The 16,658-nt window shown below is 59.3% G+C and overlaps 1 protein-coding gene across 1 annotated transcript in view; it reads right to left on the bottom strand.

Annotated features, from left to right (window-relative positions):
- The window catches only part of AFAP1 (actin filament associated protein 1), an 88,032-nt gene that overhangs the window by 36,283 nt on the left and 35,091 nt on the right, over window positions 1–16,658 (bottom strand). The window contains exons 3-7 of the mRNA XM_054581828.1: window positions 15,809–15,937; window positions 13,327–13,424; window positions 8,200–8,308; window positions 3,708–3,919; window positions 115–294 (exon numbers count right to left, since the gene is read on the bottom strand). Coding sequence (XP_054437803.1) covers window positions 115–294; window positions 3,708–3,919; window positions 8,200–8,308; window positions 13,327–13,424; window positions 15,809–15,935 — 726 coding nt within the window. The 5' untranslated portion in view covers window positions 15,936–15,937. The remainder of the gene's footprint in view (window positions 1–114; window positions 295–3,707; window positions 3,920–8,199; window positions 8,309–13,326; window positions 13,425–15,808; window positions 15,938–16,658) is intronic.

Raw genomic sequence — 16,658 nt, 5'->3', positions numbered from 1 at the left:
TCAGAACCACCACTGATCCGAGACCAAACTATTCCGGTTAACCGACGTTTGCCTGTGCTTGAAAAAGTACAAATTACCGCAGCAGCAGATCCCCGAACCGCGGCGACAGCTCACCTTCAGCCACTGCTCGGCCTGCTCCTTGCTCTGGACCGCAAGAACCAGGGGGTCCGTGCCCTGCTGAGCGATTTTCAACTCGTGCTTCTTCTTCTTGCCATCCTTCGGGGTGTAGGTGATGCTGCAGCCCGGGAGGGGCAGCTCCATCTGCGGCTGCTGGTCCTTGGAGCTCTTGTAGCACTGCGTGCGACACGGGGGCGCCAGTCAGGCTGCGCGGGGCGCGGGCGGGTGCAGAGGGAATGGGAGGGTGCGCGCGGCATCGGGGGTCAGACCCAGCAGGGGGGTGCCTGGGAAACGGGCCTGCAGCCTCCCACTGCGCCTGCCGCTCCACACCCACGGCCCACACACGTGAGAACACGCCTGCTCATCAGGCCGGCCGAGCCTACCGCCGTCAGTGACCCGCCGACCGGCTCTGTCCCCGCGGGGCTCTCAGAAAGGTGCGTGAACACGAGTTCCTACATTGGTTGAAAGAGCACAGCCCTGGGGTGGCCGCCCGTCCGTCTCTACCCTCTTTGAAGGACAGAGGAGTGATTTCAGTGAGAGCATCAACATCAACACCTAAGAGGCAAAAACGCCTGCGAAGGTTTGCTGCCTAGTCACTGCTCCGTTTACATGCCCGCGTGTAAGGTTTGCTGCCTAGTCGCTGCTCCGTTTACATGCCCGCGTGTAAGGTTTGCTGCCTAGTCGCTGCTCCGTTTACATGCCCGCGTGCGCGCCGCAGGCCATATGCTGGGGGAAGACCAGGGTCTAGTTCCCATCATTCTAGGTCTGTAAGCCTGGGGCCCCACCCTCGTACTGAGGGGCCCTGCCCGCCCCCCCAACCCCCGTGGTTCAGTGGTGTCCTGGGGACTAGAAGCACATGCCTTTTTGTGCCAATGCACGTGTCCAGGGAGGAAGTCGGCTGCCTGGGCCCTGTCTCTCCTACTAATTTAACCTGGGTCCGGGGAAGTTTCTTAAGCGCTCTGAGCCTGTTTCTTCATTTGTGAAGTGAGCTACTGTTATTTTCTTATGGTATTGGTACCAGTAACGTCTGTCACCTGGTCGGGACTGCCGTCCTTACACGAGGCACCTCAGGTGCCTCGATGTCACAGGTGTCCGTCCGCAGACTGTATCAGCCTCGCTTGGGAACTGAGTTCAGTAACCTGGCTTTGGTGAAGTCACTTGCCAAAGTCAGGTGACCGAGCAAGTGGCAGATGCAGGACTCCAGCCCCAAACCATGTGAGTCCTAAGCCATCTGCGATGGAGGAATGAGTAAACAGATTCCTACGTTCCAAAATAATTATTGACAGTTCTAAAATCATGGCTCTTGAAGGGCACACGGATGGAACAGGTCTACTTTTCTAAAAAGTTCAACGGATGCTTCCTCTGTCTAAAAAGGAAAGATAAAAACTCCATGGGAACCAGCGCAGCTGGGCCTGCAGGGAGCGCCCACCCTGCACCTGCTGCCCCGCATTCCGAGTGAGCAGAAGAGACGCGGGCGTGGAAGGGGACCTTTGCAGCTCAGACTTTCCTGGGGCCACACGCCTTGGAAGGCTGCCCCATCCGTGACCTGACCCGCTGCCGCCGGAAGGTCCGAGCAGGGGCGCTCCAGGGTCAGCTGCCGAAAGCGAGAGCGGCGGCAGGACGCTCACTCGCTGCGCCCCGAGGGCGGCCCGGCAGGAGAGGGGCAGGGAGCAGGCCCGCCGGGCAGGGGCTGCGCTGTGAGGCGGCCGGCCCTTGAAAGGCCTCGGCGGGCAGACCCACGGGGGGCTCTGGGGCTGAAGCGCGCCATCAGGCTGTCCCAGGTGTGACATCAGATGCGGGCCCACTGGGAAGGGACCGCGGCCGTGGACGAGCTGTCCGCTGGGACCCCTTTCTACAAGTGAGGGCACAGGTCCTTGGGGACTGGAGGGGGCTCTGGGCACAGACAGTGGCAGCAGTGTGCTCGCGGGCGCCCAGAGCCCGCGTTCCGGCTCCACCCCAGGCTCTGCGCTGTCCAGGCGCGGAGGCCTGTGCTCTTGTGGTCACTGCCCATCCTTTTTCAGTGTCAACCGGGGTCGCCTGGGTCATAGGCCATTTTTGAACCAAAAAAACCTTCATAATAAAAATAACCAACTTAAAAAAAAAAAAGTTAACTTTGACTCTGCACTTTATTGAAAACAGTGCATTCACGTGGCTTTCCATCAATTTCTTCTGAAATAGTTACAGCTACTCTACGTGGCAGGTGTTACCACCCTGGTTGTAAAGATAGGGCTTCTGGTAGGAGATGGAAGTGAAGAAAAAGGAGGGGAAGGTGGGGAGACAGGGCACAGTAGAGGGGTGAACGCGGGGACGCGCCCCTCCGAGCCGCTGGCCTGCGTGCCACAGGCTCCGCCTGCTTGGAGCCCCCACCAGGCGCCTGGGCGCTGCTCACACGCGTCTCTGTGACACGTCCACATCTTGCGGCCATTATGTCAGAGTGTTCATAAGGACCACACCCGCCCTACCCATCTTTTTTCCCCATTCTTTGTTGTCAAATCCCCCCACAGCATCATTTCTGGCATGTTCTAAATATGGGAGATTTCACGCCATGCAAGTGGAAAAAACTTGGACTCTGTTTTTTTAAAAAAATTGAACAAAACCATTAATTCAACAATATACAATGCCCTAAGAATCTAGTAAAATAAGATTGCCATGATTCACACATGAATCCCTAAAAAGCTATCTGCCTCACTAAAGAGTGATATATAGAAACATGACTTCGCATGTGCTGTTTTAATGATAGGACTCTCAGTGATTTTTTTTCTCAAGGTTAATTTGAAGAGCAAATTAATTTTATTTGCAACAAGAGCAAAACAAAAAGCAAAAACATGCTCTAAAACTCTAAATCAACTGAGGTTTCTACAGCTGGGAAGGAAGGAGGGGAGGCAGGGAGACCTGCCGGCCTCCTCAGCACCATCCTGGCTGGAGCCAGGCCCATGGCTGCAGGTCGGTTTCCGGGGCCCGCTGCTCTGTGACTTACTGTATCTGCCTGCTTGGCCTCTCAGTGGAATCAAGGAAAGAACGAACGGAAGAGAGAAAAGAAGAGAGAGAGAGAGGAGAGAAAGAGAGAAAAGATAGAGAAAGGAGGGAGGAAGGAGGGGATGAGAAAAAGAGAAAGAAAAGAGGAAAGAAAAGAAAGGGAGAGAGCAGGCCTCGGCTTTCCGGAAGAACTTCCTGTCCGGCCACACCCCTCCAGAGGGCTGGCCACCACCCCGCTCCTCCAGCCCGGCTTTGAGGAATCCACTGACTCACTGCGGATGAGAACACCCATCCTGCAGCTCCTGGCAAGGTCAGCGCTGTGCCTTTGCACTGACGCAAACCACACACACTGCCAGAAGGGAGGCTTCTGCCCGCTGCTGGCTTTAGGGAGCTGGTAAAACCCTGTATTAACGACTCAGCCATGTCCGCCAGCGCCAGCGGATAGCGGCGGGGCCAGCGCGGACGCTGCGAGCACGCTGCAAGTTCTGAGGTCTGCGCTGCCCTCTCCCCCTTGCGGTGGCGGGCATTGATGGGTATAAACGCCACCAAGTGAGACTGCCCAGGAAGGCATACTGGCCCAACACAAGAGCAATCGGTTCGCGAGGCGGATTTACCAGCAGTTTGGTATCTTTGATGACGCAGAGCAACTTGGTCCACTGTCCAAAGCGCTTCTTGCGCAGCAGGAAGGCGCATATCTTGGCGTCCTTTACCAGGTCCATGGAGGCCTCCTCCGAGGGCCACTGGTGTCGCATTTTCTTCCCCTTTCCATCCTCCTCCTCCTCATCATACGATTCATAAGAGCTACTCATTGCATCCGAGTCATAAGCTGTCAGGAAGGAAGGAAGGAAGGAGAAAGGTAAAGAAAGACCTCGTCACAGAATCTGTACCTGGGCTCAGGGCCGCGTCACTCTGTCGGTGAGCACACGGCGTCTGCACTCGGCACTGGGGAGCCTGACTGAATGCAGACAAGGAAAAAGGGCGCCTAGACTTGGGCAGTGGAAACTCAATGGAGGACTTCAAATTAAAGTGAGTGAAAGTCCTGTACCGAGAAAAACCATTTCTAGACTGCTCGGTACCGTCTGGACACTCGGCAGACGCGGCCTTGCGGAATCCTTGCCGTGGCCTTGCCAGGTGACACCGCCCCAGTCCCGTGGTGCGTCCCACCAAATGAGACCCCGGGCCACAGAGGTCCCCTGCTCCCCCGCCCACCCTTCGTGTCAAAGTTCTTTCTGGGCTGCGATGTCCTACTCCCTGTTGGCATCGTTACATGCACGAGCCCTTTCTAACGTTTGGATCCAGCCCAAGGCCACCCCCCCTTCAGGTGACCCTAGGACTTGCAGAGACACTCACACCCCTTCACTCCATGCCACAGGGACACCCAAAGCCACGTGCTGAGCCTCCAGCCCCTGTGTCACCGTATTTGGAGAAGGAGATTTCAAAGTCATGAAGGTCAAATGGGGTCACAGGGCAGGGCCCTATTCTGACCGGCTCTCTCTGCCCAGGTAGGACTGGGGGAAGGCGGCCGCCTGTGCGCCGTGGAGGAGAGCAGCTCTCCCCAGGCTGGACGGGCTGCGCTCTAGCCTCCGGCTCCCCGCCTCCAGGCCGTGGGCGCTAAGCGCCTGAGAGTAGCCGCTCCGTCGTGCGTTGGCTGTGCCTGCCTGGTGGGCGCGGGGCGAGATGCCCGTCCTGGGTGCTCCTGCACCACCCAGCACACAACTTGCCCTGCTGCACTGTCATGGGGTCTGTCTGTCTCCCACACCAGGCCGCAGGCCCCCCAAGGGAAGGGAGACCCTGTCGGAAAGGGTCGTCCCCACAGGTACAAAACGCCTGGCCCAGGGCACGTGTGCAAGCGTCTGCAGAAAGAAGAACTGTCAGGTGAACTTAAAGTGTACCTGCCAAACCCCCAAAGGATGGCTGCACCGCCAGGGCTTAGTGGGCACCAGTGACGGGCGGGACTGGCGTCGGACGTCAGTCCTGCTCCTCCCTGTCCCCTCCACCCCCGACGCTGGAAGGCATTCCTTCTCCAGCCTGCCTGGGGAGCGGACACCTGAGCAGGAACGAACGACAGGCAAGGAGACGCTTCGGCTGGAGCAACAGGCCGCACGGCTTGGTGAATGCGGTGGGAACGATAGACCTTGTGCAGGGCAGAGTTCACATTTTTGCTCACGGGAGACCGAATTATAATTTGTACTCAGTGGTCACTCCTGCATTTTAATTCTCTCACAAAGAGCCGTTACTGAGAGGGGAGAAGGGAAAGATCGGATGCTGAAGTGGAATTTTAAATCACAAAAAAGAAGTGAAGGGTTTTGAGCCAGACACGCAGGTGACTGAAGAGGTAACTTTGGTGACACACTATGAAGGGGCTGAGTTGGGGTGGCAGAGAGAAGGGGACCAGTTAAGAGGCCTGTGCAATACTGTCGCTAAGGACACCAGGGATGCCAAGCCTGTGCCAAGAGGAACGGGGGAGAAGGTCACATGGCACTGAGGACTGTGGTCACAGGTCATTGTGGACAGCAAATCAGCGGTCCAGACTGTCCCTGGAGCGGCTGTACAGAAGCCCTTCCGCCCTTAAAAGGGGGAGGAGGAGGTCCTAAACACCAGCCACGACACGGGCTGCTGGAACAGTAAGGACTGAAGTAGCTGCAAGCGTGTCCTCCTGTTTCGATGCGCACACATTTGTGTATGATAAACACATTCGTTCCCCCGCCGACGGCCCCCCTCCCCAGTGTGGGAAGCGCTAACAGCTGCGGACGCCATTGTGAGCAAGAGGTTCTCGACGGGGGGGCGGGGGGGGGTCAGCCTCTGCCAGGAGCCAGGGCCCCTCCCCAGAGCGGGAGGATGGACCGTGTGTCCTTGGGGCATCAGGGAGTTGACGTCACGCGGGTGGCTGGTGCAGCGTGCTATGCTGAGCCATGACTGGGCCATCGTCTTCACTGGGAAAGTCGCTACTTCCGAGGTGTGCACAGTGCCCACTGGCGGAGGGTCGCGGCAAAGGTGTCCCATAGCCTCGGCTCAGCAAGGCTGCAATGGGCGATGTCCCCCCAGATCCCCGTCCCAGACGACTCTCATTCAGGCTGGCCACAAGGGAGCCTGTGGGCCGGGTGGAAGGCAGCAGGGGGGCCCGCTGCCACGTGGCATGCATCCTGGTCGCAATGGCTGGCACTCCGTGCTGGCGTGGGCAGTCATGGGCCTGCGGCCCCTGCATGGTCTCTTCTGAGTCCCGGGCCAGGTGTGTGCAGCTCCGTGGGACTGCTGGCCACCCGTGTCACCAGGTTTGGAGTGAGAGGCGGGAGGGGGCCTCAGGGTGCTCTTTCTCTTCCCCAGCCCTTACCGGCCTCCCTCCCGACAGGCCCCAACCTGCCGCAGGCTGCTCCTTGGGTCCCCACCTGGACCTGGGCTGTGCTCCACAGTTAGGACACTTCTCCCAGGACATTTACGAGTCCTGAGGCAGGGCTCCAGGGCTGCCGCGGAGCCCACAGGGAGCGGGGCGGCATGGCCCTGGCCTGGCCTGCACTGTCCTTCGAGGCGGCGGGAGGGCAGGTCAGTGAACCACGGGTAACGATCAAAGACGCCACAGAGTGCCGTCACGGCTGACTCGCCGTCCCGAGCATGAGTCCCTCCATCACTCCTACTCCTGGAATTAGCTCACCAAAGTGTCCAGCGGTCAGCAACTAAGGAGTGGCTTCTCTAAGGGACAGGACGTGTCCATTTCTAATATCTTGAAAAGCTAGAAAACTAAATGTCCCAAATGCTAGGAAATACCCTTGTCAAAAAAATCATTTTACTCATTGCTGTTAGAAACAAAGGAATCCAGGAATGTTTTTAATCACTTTAAGCCATTTAATTTTATGTGTGTTTTCTAATCAATGTCCTGTCTTTTGGAGCAGCGGACACAGGCGTGACTTGCATGGGGTTTCCCGCAGTCCCCGCCTGGCAGAGAAGTGCGGGGTCTGGCTTGCAGGCCTCACGCTGACGCTGCCTGACCTCCTCGCTGAGCTGGCCCCCTCTGCATCCAAACCGAGCCAGTGTGCACGGGCCTTGGGCTGAGTGCCCATCGGACCTTCCTGGGAGCCGAGAAAACAGGCCCGGGGAGCCAGCAAAGGGCCCGGCGCCCGGGCTTCAGCACGTCCCCCTCCTGATCAGAACGCAGGCTGGGGGGCCGGGCTGTGGCCCCGAGTGGGGCTCTGCTTGGCTGACGGCACGCTGTGTGCTGTGGCCGGGGCGGCGAGCAGGGCACCCCGAGTCTGTACGCCGCAGAGGCCCAGGGGACAGAGGTCAGGACAACAGCCCCGGCCTGGAGGAAAGGTCGCCCAGGAAGGCCGGGGAGGTGAGCGGCGCCCGCAGGGGCTCCAGGGCTGCAGCGCCCCCCCCCCCCCGCCCCTGCCGTCACAGCTGGGACTGGCTGCCCTGTGGGGTACACGCACGCAGATCCTCCACTTCCCGAGGGTACGACCGCCCACGGCCCGCAGAGCGCCGCGAGGAAAGCGAGGGCCAGTGCTGCAAGGGCACGGCCCCGGGGCTGTTCCGGGAAGGCCCGCAGCGTCCGCCTGCCGCACGGGGAAGCTGGGCACTAACGCAGGGACGGACCTCGGAGAGGCCCCGTGCAGGCCGTGGACAGGAGTCGCGCCAAGGCAGCGCGCTCTAACCCAGGGAAAAGCGTCCCGCCAGAGCCTGTCCGGACGGAGGAAATGCCTGGCGACATGCCTATGGGTGCCCAGGGACTCTCAGACGTGGGGGACACTCTCGACCCGGGGGACACTCTCGACACGGCACAGTGACCACAGCCCAGGGGATAGGCCCTGGAGAACGTGCCGCCAGGAGGCATTCCCCTCTGACCAAAGGGAACAGGCGTCGCCAGGACACGTTTCCACAGCAACAAGACTCCCCCGATGTGGAGGCCCAACAGCCCGAATCCCCAGCGGGACTCGGGAGATGCTCTCGGCTTTCCTGAGCGCCCTCCGCACTTACCTCGTGGGGTTCAAAACTGGCTTCCCTCCCCGTCGGCACAGGGCTTCGGGCGCCCTGTCCTCTCGTGCCCAGGAAAGGGCTGGGCTCTCCCACAGCCTGCGACCCCGAGCCAGCGGCGGCCGCGGACCCGACACTCACTTGAGGTGATGTATTCCGGAGCCTTCCCAGGACTCAGGGGCACAGCCTCCTCGTAGTAGCCTTCCGGGAGCGAGGACGTGGGCAGCGGGGGCGGCCCGCTGTCAGGAGGCTGGGGGACAAAGGGGAGCAACAGGGCATCAGGAGAAGAGCACGCCCACTCTCACCTCGCAGGTGTCGGCCGTCAACTCTCTCTTTCCTCCGGCAGAAAAGAGCACCAGCCCAGCAGGAGGGTCTGCGGCTCCACCCCTGACTGGGTCTCCATGGCCCTCCTGCTCGCGTGCACCCCAGCCCGGCCCCGGCCACACGCCCCTCACCTCGCCTCCGGCCTCCGGCAGTGAGCAGACCTGTGGCCCGTCGCCCGTGCGCACCCTGCATACCCGGCTCCGGGCACCGGGCCCCCTTCCCAAAGAGAACACGGTGACGCGAACCCCCAGAGCTGACAGAGGTGCCTCTCCTTGTCCCCATAGCTGTCCCCGCACCACTGGGCTGCCAAGGTCTCCGGGGCCGGGAGTCCGGTCCAAGGCCCATGCCTCCAGCCGGGAGCTCGGGGGCACGGGGCCCGCTCTCCCAGCCATGCCAGCGCTGCGAGCACGCCCAGGGCGCCCCGAGCTGCCTGCTCTCCTCGCGGACGGGCTTCGCGCCAGCCTGCCAAACCCTCTGGCGGCCGCGCTTCGGCACACGCTGTCGGCGGCGCCCTTGGGGCCAAGAACTCCCCTGCTGGAGGCACGTGCCAAGGAGGTCAAGGGGTCGTGTTATCAAAAACGTGTAGAGATGTTCAATAAAGGTGAGTTCAGCAAAACCTGAAGACAATCTAAGTGTCGCCAAGAGAAGGCTGCTTAGATACACTGACACAGCTCTGAGCGGACATTCGAAAGGATTGTGCATCTCCAAGACGCTTACTTGAAAAACCCCTACTAGATACCGTTACACGAAGGAAAACAGGTTCTAAGCGTCCACTACATAGAATGTGTTGTGCTTACGTACCTACAAAGGCAGAAAGACATTCACTGCAACATTAACATATGGCTGTCTCTCTCTCTCTCTCTCTTTTTACGCATTTCTGTATAGCTTGGATTTTCTACAAAATATTTATCATTTTTAAAACCAGAAAATAAACTAGTTTGTCTTGGAAGTAATACCCTCCAAAAGTAATATTTCCAGAGGAGCATCCTCTCTGCAGAAAGGGTCTGTGCATCGCTCCTGAGTGCCCCGCCCCCGGCGCGCGCCCCGGTCCCCCGGAGGTCCCGCCGCTCAGAGGAGAGCCCTCCTTCAGACCCTCTCTCATGGCTAACAAGTCACTGAAACCACCATCAGCAGGAGCCGCTAAAGGTGCCAAACAGGAAGGCAGGTCTCCCAGAGGGACCCTGGAGACCCAAGGGACAGGAAGGCAATGAGAGCAGGAGCAAGGCGCCAGCGCTCAAGTGCTCGGTGCGCACGCCACCGGGCCGGCCCGTCCCGGGTCCCTGCCCCTTCCCGTCACTCCGAGCCCCACGCTCCCCGCCTGCAACTGAAGGCGCTGGATTATGACCAGCTCTCATGTCTGTCCCGGCTCTCAAATTCCATTTCTACCATTTTCACAAAGCCAGCTTGAGATATTTCACAATTTTAGTGAGAGTTGGCTGTGTGGCCTCACTCAGTGGTAAATGACATTACAATCTGTGGCCACAGTGGGTACTTCAGAAGTACCTTCCAAGCGGTAACGTGACACACAGACGTGGCACGACTCTCCCTGGACGGTGCGGCCTTCTCCCCATGCCAGGAGAGACCCATCCGTGGGCGGAGCTCTCGCCCGCCCCGCACGCATCGCGGCGCTGCCCCGGGCTGGCTCTCGCAGGGCTGCCGGGAAAACAAGGGCCTGGGTCCCCCACCGCAGCCTCGCCCCGCACCTGCGGAGAAAGACGGCGGGCTGTTTGCCACAAAGACGGACGGGCCTTTGCTTGGCCTAAGAGACAGAAACAGCACAGTGCCAGGCGCTAATGACTTTTAAAACCACCAAACTATTCCTTCCACAAACGGATACTTAAGTGACAGTCACGTTTTAGTTTGGGAACCTTATCTGCCTCAGACACTGGAAATGCCTACTTCAGGGCCTCCAGGTCTTATTAGAAGTTTACAACTGGGCAGCGGCGTAATCTGCTGGCTTGCTTGGCTCACAATGTGGCTGTAATTTAATCCCCGTTTTCTTGGGGAAAAAAGCCCGTTGGCATTTGCCTTTGCTACTTTGAGGAACAGCCTCACAGAGAGTCCGTTCTCCGTAAATAATAAACAGTGTCTTTATATAATTGCATGGTACGAGTATAGTAATTATTCTCACTATTACTTCCGCACCGTCGCAACCAGCACCGTTTATTGTTTGCCTGCCATGTGTCAGACGCTGCTCTGGGATACTCTGTACACACTTTCTCTTGTTTAGAAAGTAACTGGAAATCTGGTTATGATTTTACAAATGAAACTGAGGCTCAGGAGATGAAGACCTTGGCCAGGGCCATACATGCTCAGAGCTGACCGGGAGGCCATAAGTCAGCCAGAGCCAGCGCTGACCACTGGCCTGGAGGCTACGGACTGGCAGGAAAGGCGACCCTGGGTCACGGCCGACCGCGGACTGCGGCCGGGGCCGAGCCGAGCCGAGAGGCGGGGAGCAGCCGCACCGCTGCGCCCAGCGCGCCCAGCCCCTCTCACACCCGCCCTCCACGGGCGCTGTGCTTCCCTGCTGCTCCCCGCCCCCTCCCCGCCTCCCACCCCAATGCGTTACTTAGTCCTTTGCGCTAAATCACCAACAGACGACGGGACCTGAGTTCATCAGAGAAAACGCCAGCCTAGACCCTGGAGTCATTTTCTGCTCTAAACTCTACATACGGTGGGGCAGCCAGATTCCGTTTTTCTGGTTTCAATGATTAACATCTGTTAAGAGCAGCAGCCAAAAATGACAAAAATCTGACATACGAAAATTAGGGTTCCTGTTCCAGTTCCGTCACGTACCCGTGACACCCGGCAGTGTCCCTGTCGCACCCCAACCCTCTGTGCCGCGGCCCATCCCTCCGGGAGGCCGCCAGGGAAACTGAGGACTAGGGCAGGGTAACGTTCAGTTGACAGCAAAACTTTGCAGTCTAAACTGCAAAAAAGGTTTCAATCCCAGCATCAAGAATTTGGAGTAAAGAGTCTCCTGGACAAAATAGAAGTTCTTACCCACATCACGCCCCACTCCATCCTGATGGCTGTTTAATCTGCATTCCATACTCGAGTACACCCCTGGTTTCCTCTAGCTCCGCTTCCGCACGAGGAGGAAGGTGGGGGGCGGCGGCGGTGCCCGCCTTCACGGCCCCAGGCAGGCTTACCAGAAACAGGGCACGATGCGGCGCACAGCCACCCAGCACGAGCAGAATTAACGCAAAGATGCCGTGGAATTATACCAGAACTCCAAGAGTCTTGAAAGACAAGGAACAAAGGGACAAGATGGGTCACATCCACTAACAGGGTCACATCTGATTTCACCAGGAAACCAACGGCTCTGCTGTCTTCAATCCTGGGCTTTAGTCTCAACTCTGGGGCAGGTAGAACACCTCACTTTGTCATGTGCTCTTAGAGACCCTCACAGTCTCATCTCTCAGGTGTTGATATGTAGGAAGGCTCTAAGGCAACCAACAGACCAGGTGGTAAGGACTGACATCAAAACATCCATGTTTCCAAAAACAAAAATAAAATACTAAAGCGATAAAAAACTTGCATGTCTCACAAACACGGAAAGCAGGCTGAGGCAGCAAGGGGAGCTGAACGGAGACAGGGCGTCCATGGGGGGGAGCGGGAAAGCCCCGGAGGTGAGGGTCGGGGAGGGCAGGGACGAGGCGCCGTCAGTGACTCTCCGGATCAGGCCCGGCCAGGGCAGGGCCGCCGTGGGTGAGCGCCGAGCGCAGGCCCTGCCACGGCACGGCCTCAGCACCAACGGAAACAAAAATCCGGCGGAAAGCAGAGCCCTCCCAGGAAGCAGCCTCCTTCAGCCTGTCCCAGCTTCCCCTGAAGGGCAGGGGGCGCCGTCGGGCTGCTGCGGAGCAGGCGGCTCCCTCGTGGAGGTGGCCCGGCTCAGCTGCCCTGCCCCGCAAGCAGCACCGCTGACAACGGGCAGGATGTGAGGTCACAGGAACGGGTTACAATTTTGGCCTTTCCTAGTTACTATAGGACCTTGAGCAAATCACGTATCTTCACTGGACCCCGATTTCCTTTTGTGAATCATGGGTATACATACTATTCATGCTTTCGGTTACTTTGGGGGCCCTTCAAGGTCAAGCTGTCAGGATTAAATGAAATTATAAGTGAAAAAATAACAAGCAGGCTTACTGGGGCGGGAGCCCAGTAAGGCCATCGCCCTCCGCGCCCCTCTGAAAGGCTCGCCGCAGAGCGCCCCGACCTCGGCGGCCGCCGGGGCCCAGGCGAGACAGAAACACGCGAGGTGCAGGCCCGCTTCCTGGCAGCTCCTCTCCTGGCGGAGAGGCGGCTGGCGGTTCACAGAGAACACGAGCTGCCGTGCGACACCTGCGCTCCCGTTGGGGGCGGACGTCTGAGTTCCCCGACCCGACGAACGGGACAGTGGCAGGGGCAGAACGGGGGGACGCGTGTGAAAAGCTGCACGTGGGGGGATGCCCCGTTGGCAGTGGGGGCCGAGGGACCCCAGCACAGACCCTGAGCACACAAGGTCAAGTGAGAGACACATTCCTGCAATAGGTGCGCCCTGTCTCCTGAAAACATGTGTGTGTGTGTGTGTGTGTGTGTTTGCTCAGAAACCCAAGAGCAGTATAACAATGAGCATGAGAGTTGCAGACTACAGTTCAGACTCAGTTAACCCAGAGAGAGGCTCAAGCCCGGCTCTGCTGCCCTTGCTTTGCCTGCTGAGTCCCCGGGGTTTTTCAATCCAAGAGTAGGTTGCCATGGGCCTGCGGCTGCAGGAATTCTGAAAGGAGCACCAGCCCCGGGAGGGAGGGCCGCTCTCACAGCCTCCCACTCTGCGGCCCGCAGCAGCTCCTGCACCGCTCGGAGGCCCCTCTGTTCCAGAGTCGGGCCTCCGTCACCTGCCCCTGGGACCGGAAGTCAGCCGGGAGTCTGGCCATCCGTGCCGTGACCGCGGGGCTAACTCACCAGCCACGGCTGCGGGATCTCCGGCAGAGGCATCTGGGGAGGGGCCGGCAGGCTGCTGGGGGTCTCCTGCTTCGGAGCATGGTCTTTCACGTCCACACCTGTATGCAGCAACCGAAACCACAGGCCTGGGTGAGGAGGGGGGACAGCACCGCTGTCAGCTGTCTCCTCCCCACCCCGTACTGAACTCTCCGCAAATCCTCATTGTCTCTGATCCTTCACAACAGCGTGCAAGGCAAGCGTTACTCTTCCCCATTTTGCAGGTTAAGACTTGATGGCTGGGAAGGAAAGGTTACAGAGCCTAGTGAGCGTGAACAGGCAGAGGTGACGGAGCTGGCAGCAGAGCCAGTGTCCTTGTGCAGCGCGGCCTCTCCGGGGCCATCGTTCACCTGAACTCCAGCTCAGCTTGGCACTTACCTGGGTAGAAGAGGGCAGATGCCTTCCTGGGCTCAGTAATTTGTCTTACGTTCCCTCTTAACCCCAGACGCCGTCCCAAGTGAACTTACTGGGGACAGAACCGACACAAGCTCAGGCCCCCTGCACTCACGCTCGCCCTGGGAAGGCCAGTGTGTGCACAGCTGGCACTTAGACATCATGGTGAGCACCGTGCCGGGGAGGGCAGCAGAGGGGAAGAGACTGAAGCTTTACGAGATTAACTGACTTGTGGAAGGTTGCATATTTGGTGGCGGACAGAGCCAGGAACCGAAACCAGTCAGTCTACATTGCCACTGGCCTTTAAGAAACTTTGGCTTGCTGAGTTTTGGTGCCGTATCAAAGAAGAATATTCACGATTACCTGAAAAGGCACCACCACCAAGTCTCTGTGGGGCCAGAGAAGACACCCGCGAAGGGGTCCGGGCAGGAAGTGACACTGGCCTTCCAGCGGGGGATGCGCCCCAGCCGCCTGCGGAACGCAGCCCTCACCCTGCGCCTGTCTCAGCGGCCGGTCCCCCATCCTCCCGGGGCCCTCCGGGGCGCCCCCAGACTGCTGCCAAACCCTTCGACCCGAGGGACAGAACGCAAGTCTAGTTGTTTCAGCCCGTGGCTTCCTGCGCTAAAAACTAGGAGCTGTACACATCAAGTGGGTAAAGCGTGTATGTGGCGTATGAATCGTGTCTCAACAAAGCTGCGGAAAGGCAGTCCTTGCGCCTCGCCAGCTGCCTCCCCCAGCATCTTCCCGAGTCTGACATCGCCCCCCCGCCCCACAATGCACCGCTCCGCCCCATTCTCTTTGGCGGACCTGGAGCCCTCCAGGGCTCTCCCCGCAGCTGGCGCCCTCTGCAGCACACTCACCAGGCTATCCCTACCTGCTGCTCCGTCCTACCCTCTGAGCACAGAAGCAGCACGCAAGCTGCTGTCTCCACGAGGGCCTGGGGGCGAGGACGCCCTTGGCAGCAGCGGGAACGTGGCTTCGGAGTGCTCCCGTCGTCCCTAACGGCCAAGGCTGGCGGACTGCACCGAGGCTGTCTGCGCGAACAGCAGCGATCACACCAGCCACTGGCCGGGTGCTTAGCTCTGTGCGAGCCTGACGGGGCTGCGGGGTGCACAGAGGGCTGGGCGAACACTACTGCCAGGAGGGCCTGGCAGGTGCTTCCGGAAGAGACTGACTATGGGCTTGGGCGCTTGAGTGAAGGGGACGGCCGCCCCCACTGTGGGGGCGTCCGAGGAGCTGCGGGCTCCACAGCATGAAAGCACATGCAGGCGGAGGTGGAGCAGGTGGCTTTCGGTCTGAGGCGGGATGTCTCCACCCCGTCTCCCCCCTCCACCTGCTGATGCTGGTTCTTGAGGTTTTGGACTCAGACCCGTAGCTACACCATCAGCCCCCCAATTCTCAGGCCTCCAGGCCGAGACTGACCCCCACCGCCGACTCTCCTGCGTCTCTTCCTGCAGGGGACGACGGGAGCTCTCAGCCTGCATGACCGCATGAGCCGACCCCACAGTCAGCCCCCTCCCTCTCCTTCTCCCGCTCCCTCTCCCAGGGGTTCCGTTTCCTTGAAGAAGCCTAGCAAACCTGCTTCTCCGGGGGTCTGGAATTTGGGTGGCGCACTGGCCATTGCATTTCTGCTGCTCAGGGAGGCGTGGGCTCTGAGTGACACTTGAGGACAGCCAGCAAGAGGAGGCTGCACGGGGACTCCTCCAGACCACGCCTGCATCTCTCCCTACAACCTGGCTGTGCACCCCTCTTGCCCCGTAATGAGTCCCGGGCGTGAGAGAGCACCACCTGTGCCAGGTCCTCGCAGTGAAGCTGTGAGTGTGGGTGCTCCTGGGGCCCCCGACATACCCGCTGCTCCCCGAGCCTCCTGAAGACTGTCTCTCCCCCTGCCAGGAGGCTGACACTGTGCCCGCACACAGCAAGGCCTGCAGTGACAGCTCAGCGACTGAGTAAACTCACAAGTCAGCAGACAGATGAGTACGCTTTAGAAAATGGTGGGACACAGACGGCCCAGGCCGAGGGGCCGGGAGAAGGGCCGGGAGGGGGGCCGCACCTCTGGACGACTGGACCCTCAGCAGGATGTCGGCGATGACCGCCTTCTTCTCCCGGACCGTGGACGTCAGGTACTCGTGGTCCAGGAGTTCAAGAAAGAGACGAAGTTCGACTATTAACTCTTCCATTGCTGAAAACAAAGGAGGACGGGACTGTTAGACCACTGGTTTGTAAATGTCAACACATAAATGCTAACTCTCAAAGCATTTCACGGTCAGCTTGATGGCTGATACAGCATTCAAGCAAGAAAAACACGTTTGCTGGAACCAGGGAGACAGATAGATGCGTGCATCGCCTGCTGGGCCAACGGCCTCTCCTTCGCTTCTGCTCGGGGGCAGTGGCACTCGGCCGGGAGAGGCGCCAGGCCAGGCGCCGGCAGATGGAGGCACGGCCCGAAAGCCTGACATCACCGTTTGGTGTCAATTGCACGCTATTAAATCTCAATGTCAAGGAGTCGGTAGTTTCAAATGCCAAATAGTTTTCAAATAACCACTAGGACACAGTTTTAGAAACTCAACACCCAGCTCTTTGCTTTGGTCGGGCTGGCGCCGTCCCCAGGAAGCCTGCACATGCTTACGGGGTGACGACAGGGATGCCGGAGGCCGAGGAGGACGTAAGCCACACGCTCAGGCCCTGGCCTCCTAGGGAGTCTTTTCCTGCTAGGACTGTGGCTGCCCTTCCCTCTGCTGTCCACAAGGCTGGGCCATGTGGCCGAGGCCAGATCCTTTTAGGTCATGCCGCTGGCCTCTGACGGACTCCACAAGCCTCTCAGGGGTCCGCCGTGTTGAGACACTGTCCGCCTTTTTCTGCACTAACAGTGCCAGCGTAAGGGCGGCTGACCGGCTGGCCTC

Source organism: Pteronotus mesoamericanus, unplaced genomic scaffold (assembly GCF_021234165.1).
Source record: "Pteronotus mesoamericanus isolate MK-2021 breed Mesoamerican mustached bat unplaced genomic scaffold, CSHL_Meso_final contig_68, whole genome shotgun sequence".
Lineage (NCBI taxonomy): Eukaryota > Metazoa > Chordata > Mammalia > Chiroptera > Mormoopidae > Pteronotus > Pteronotus mesoamericanus.
Note: the sequence above shows the minus strand (reverse complement) of the source record. Positions and strands in the feature narration are given on the sequence as shown.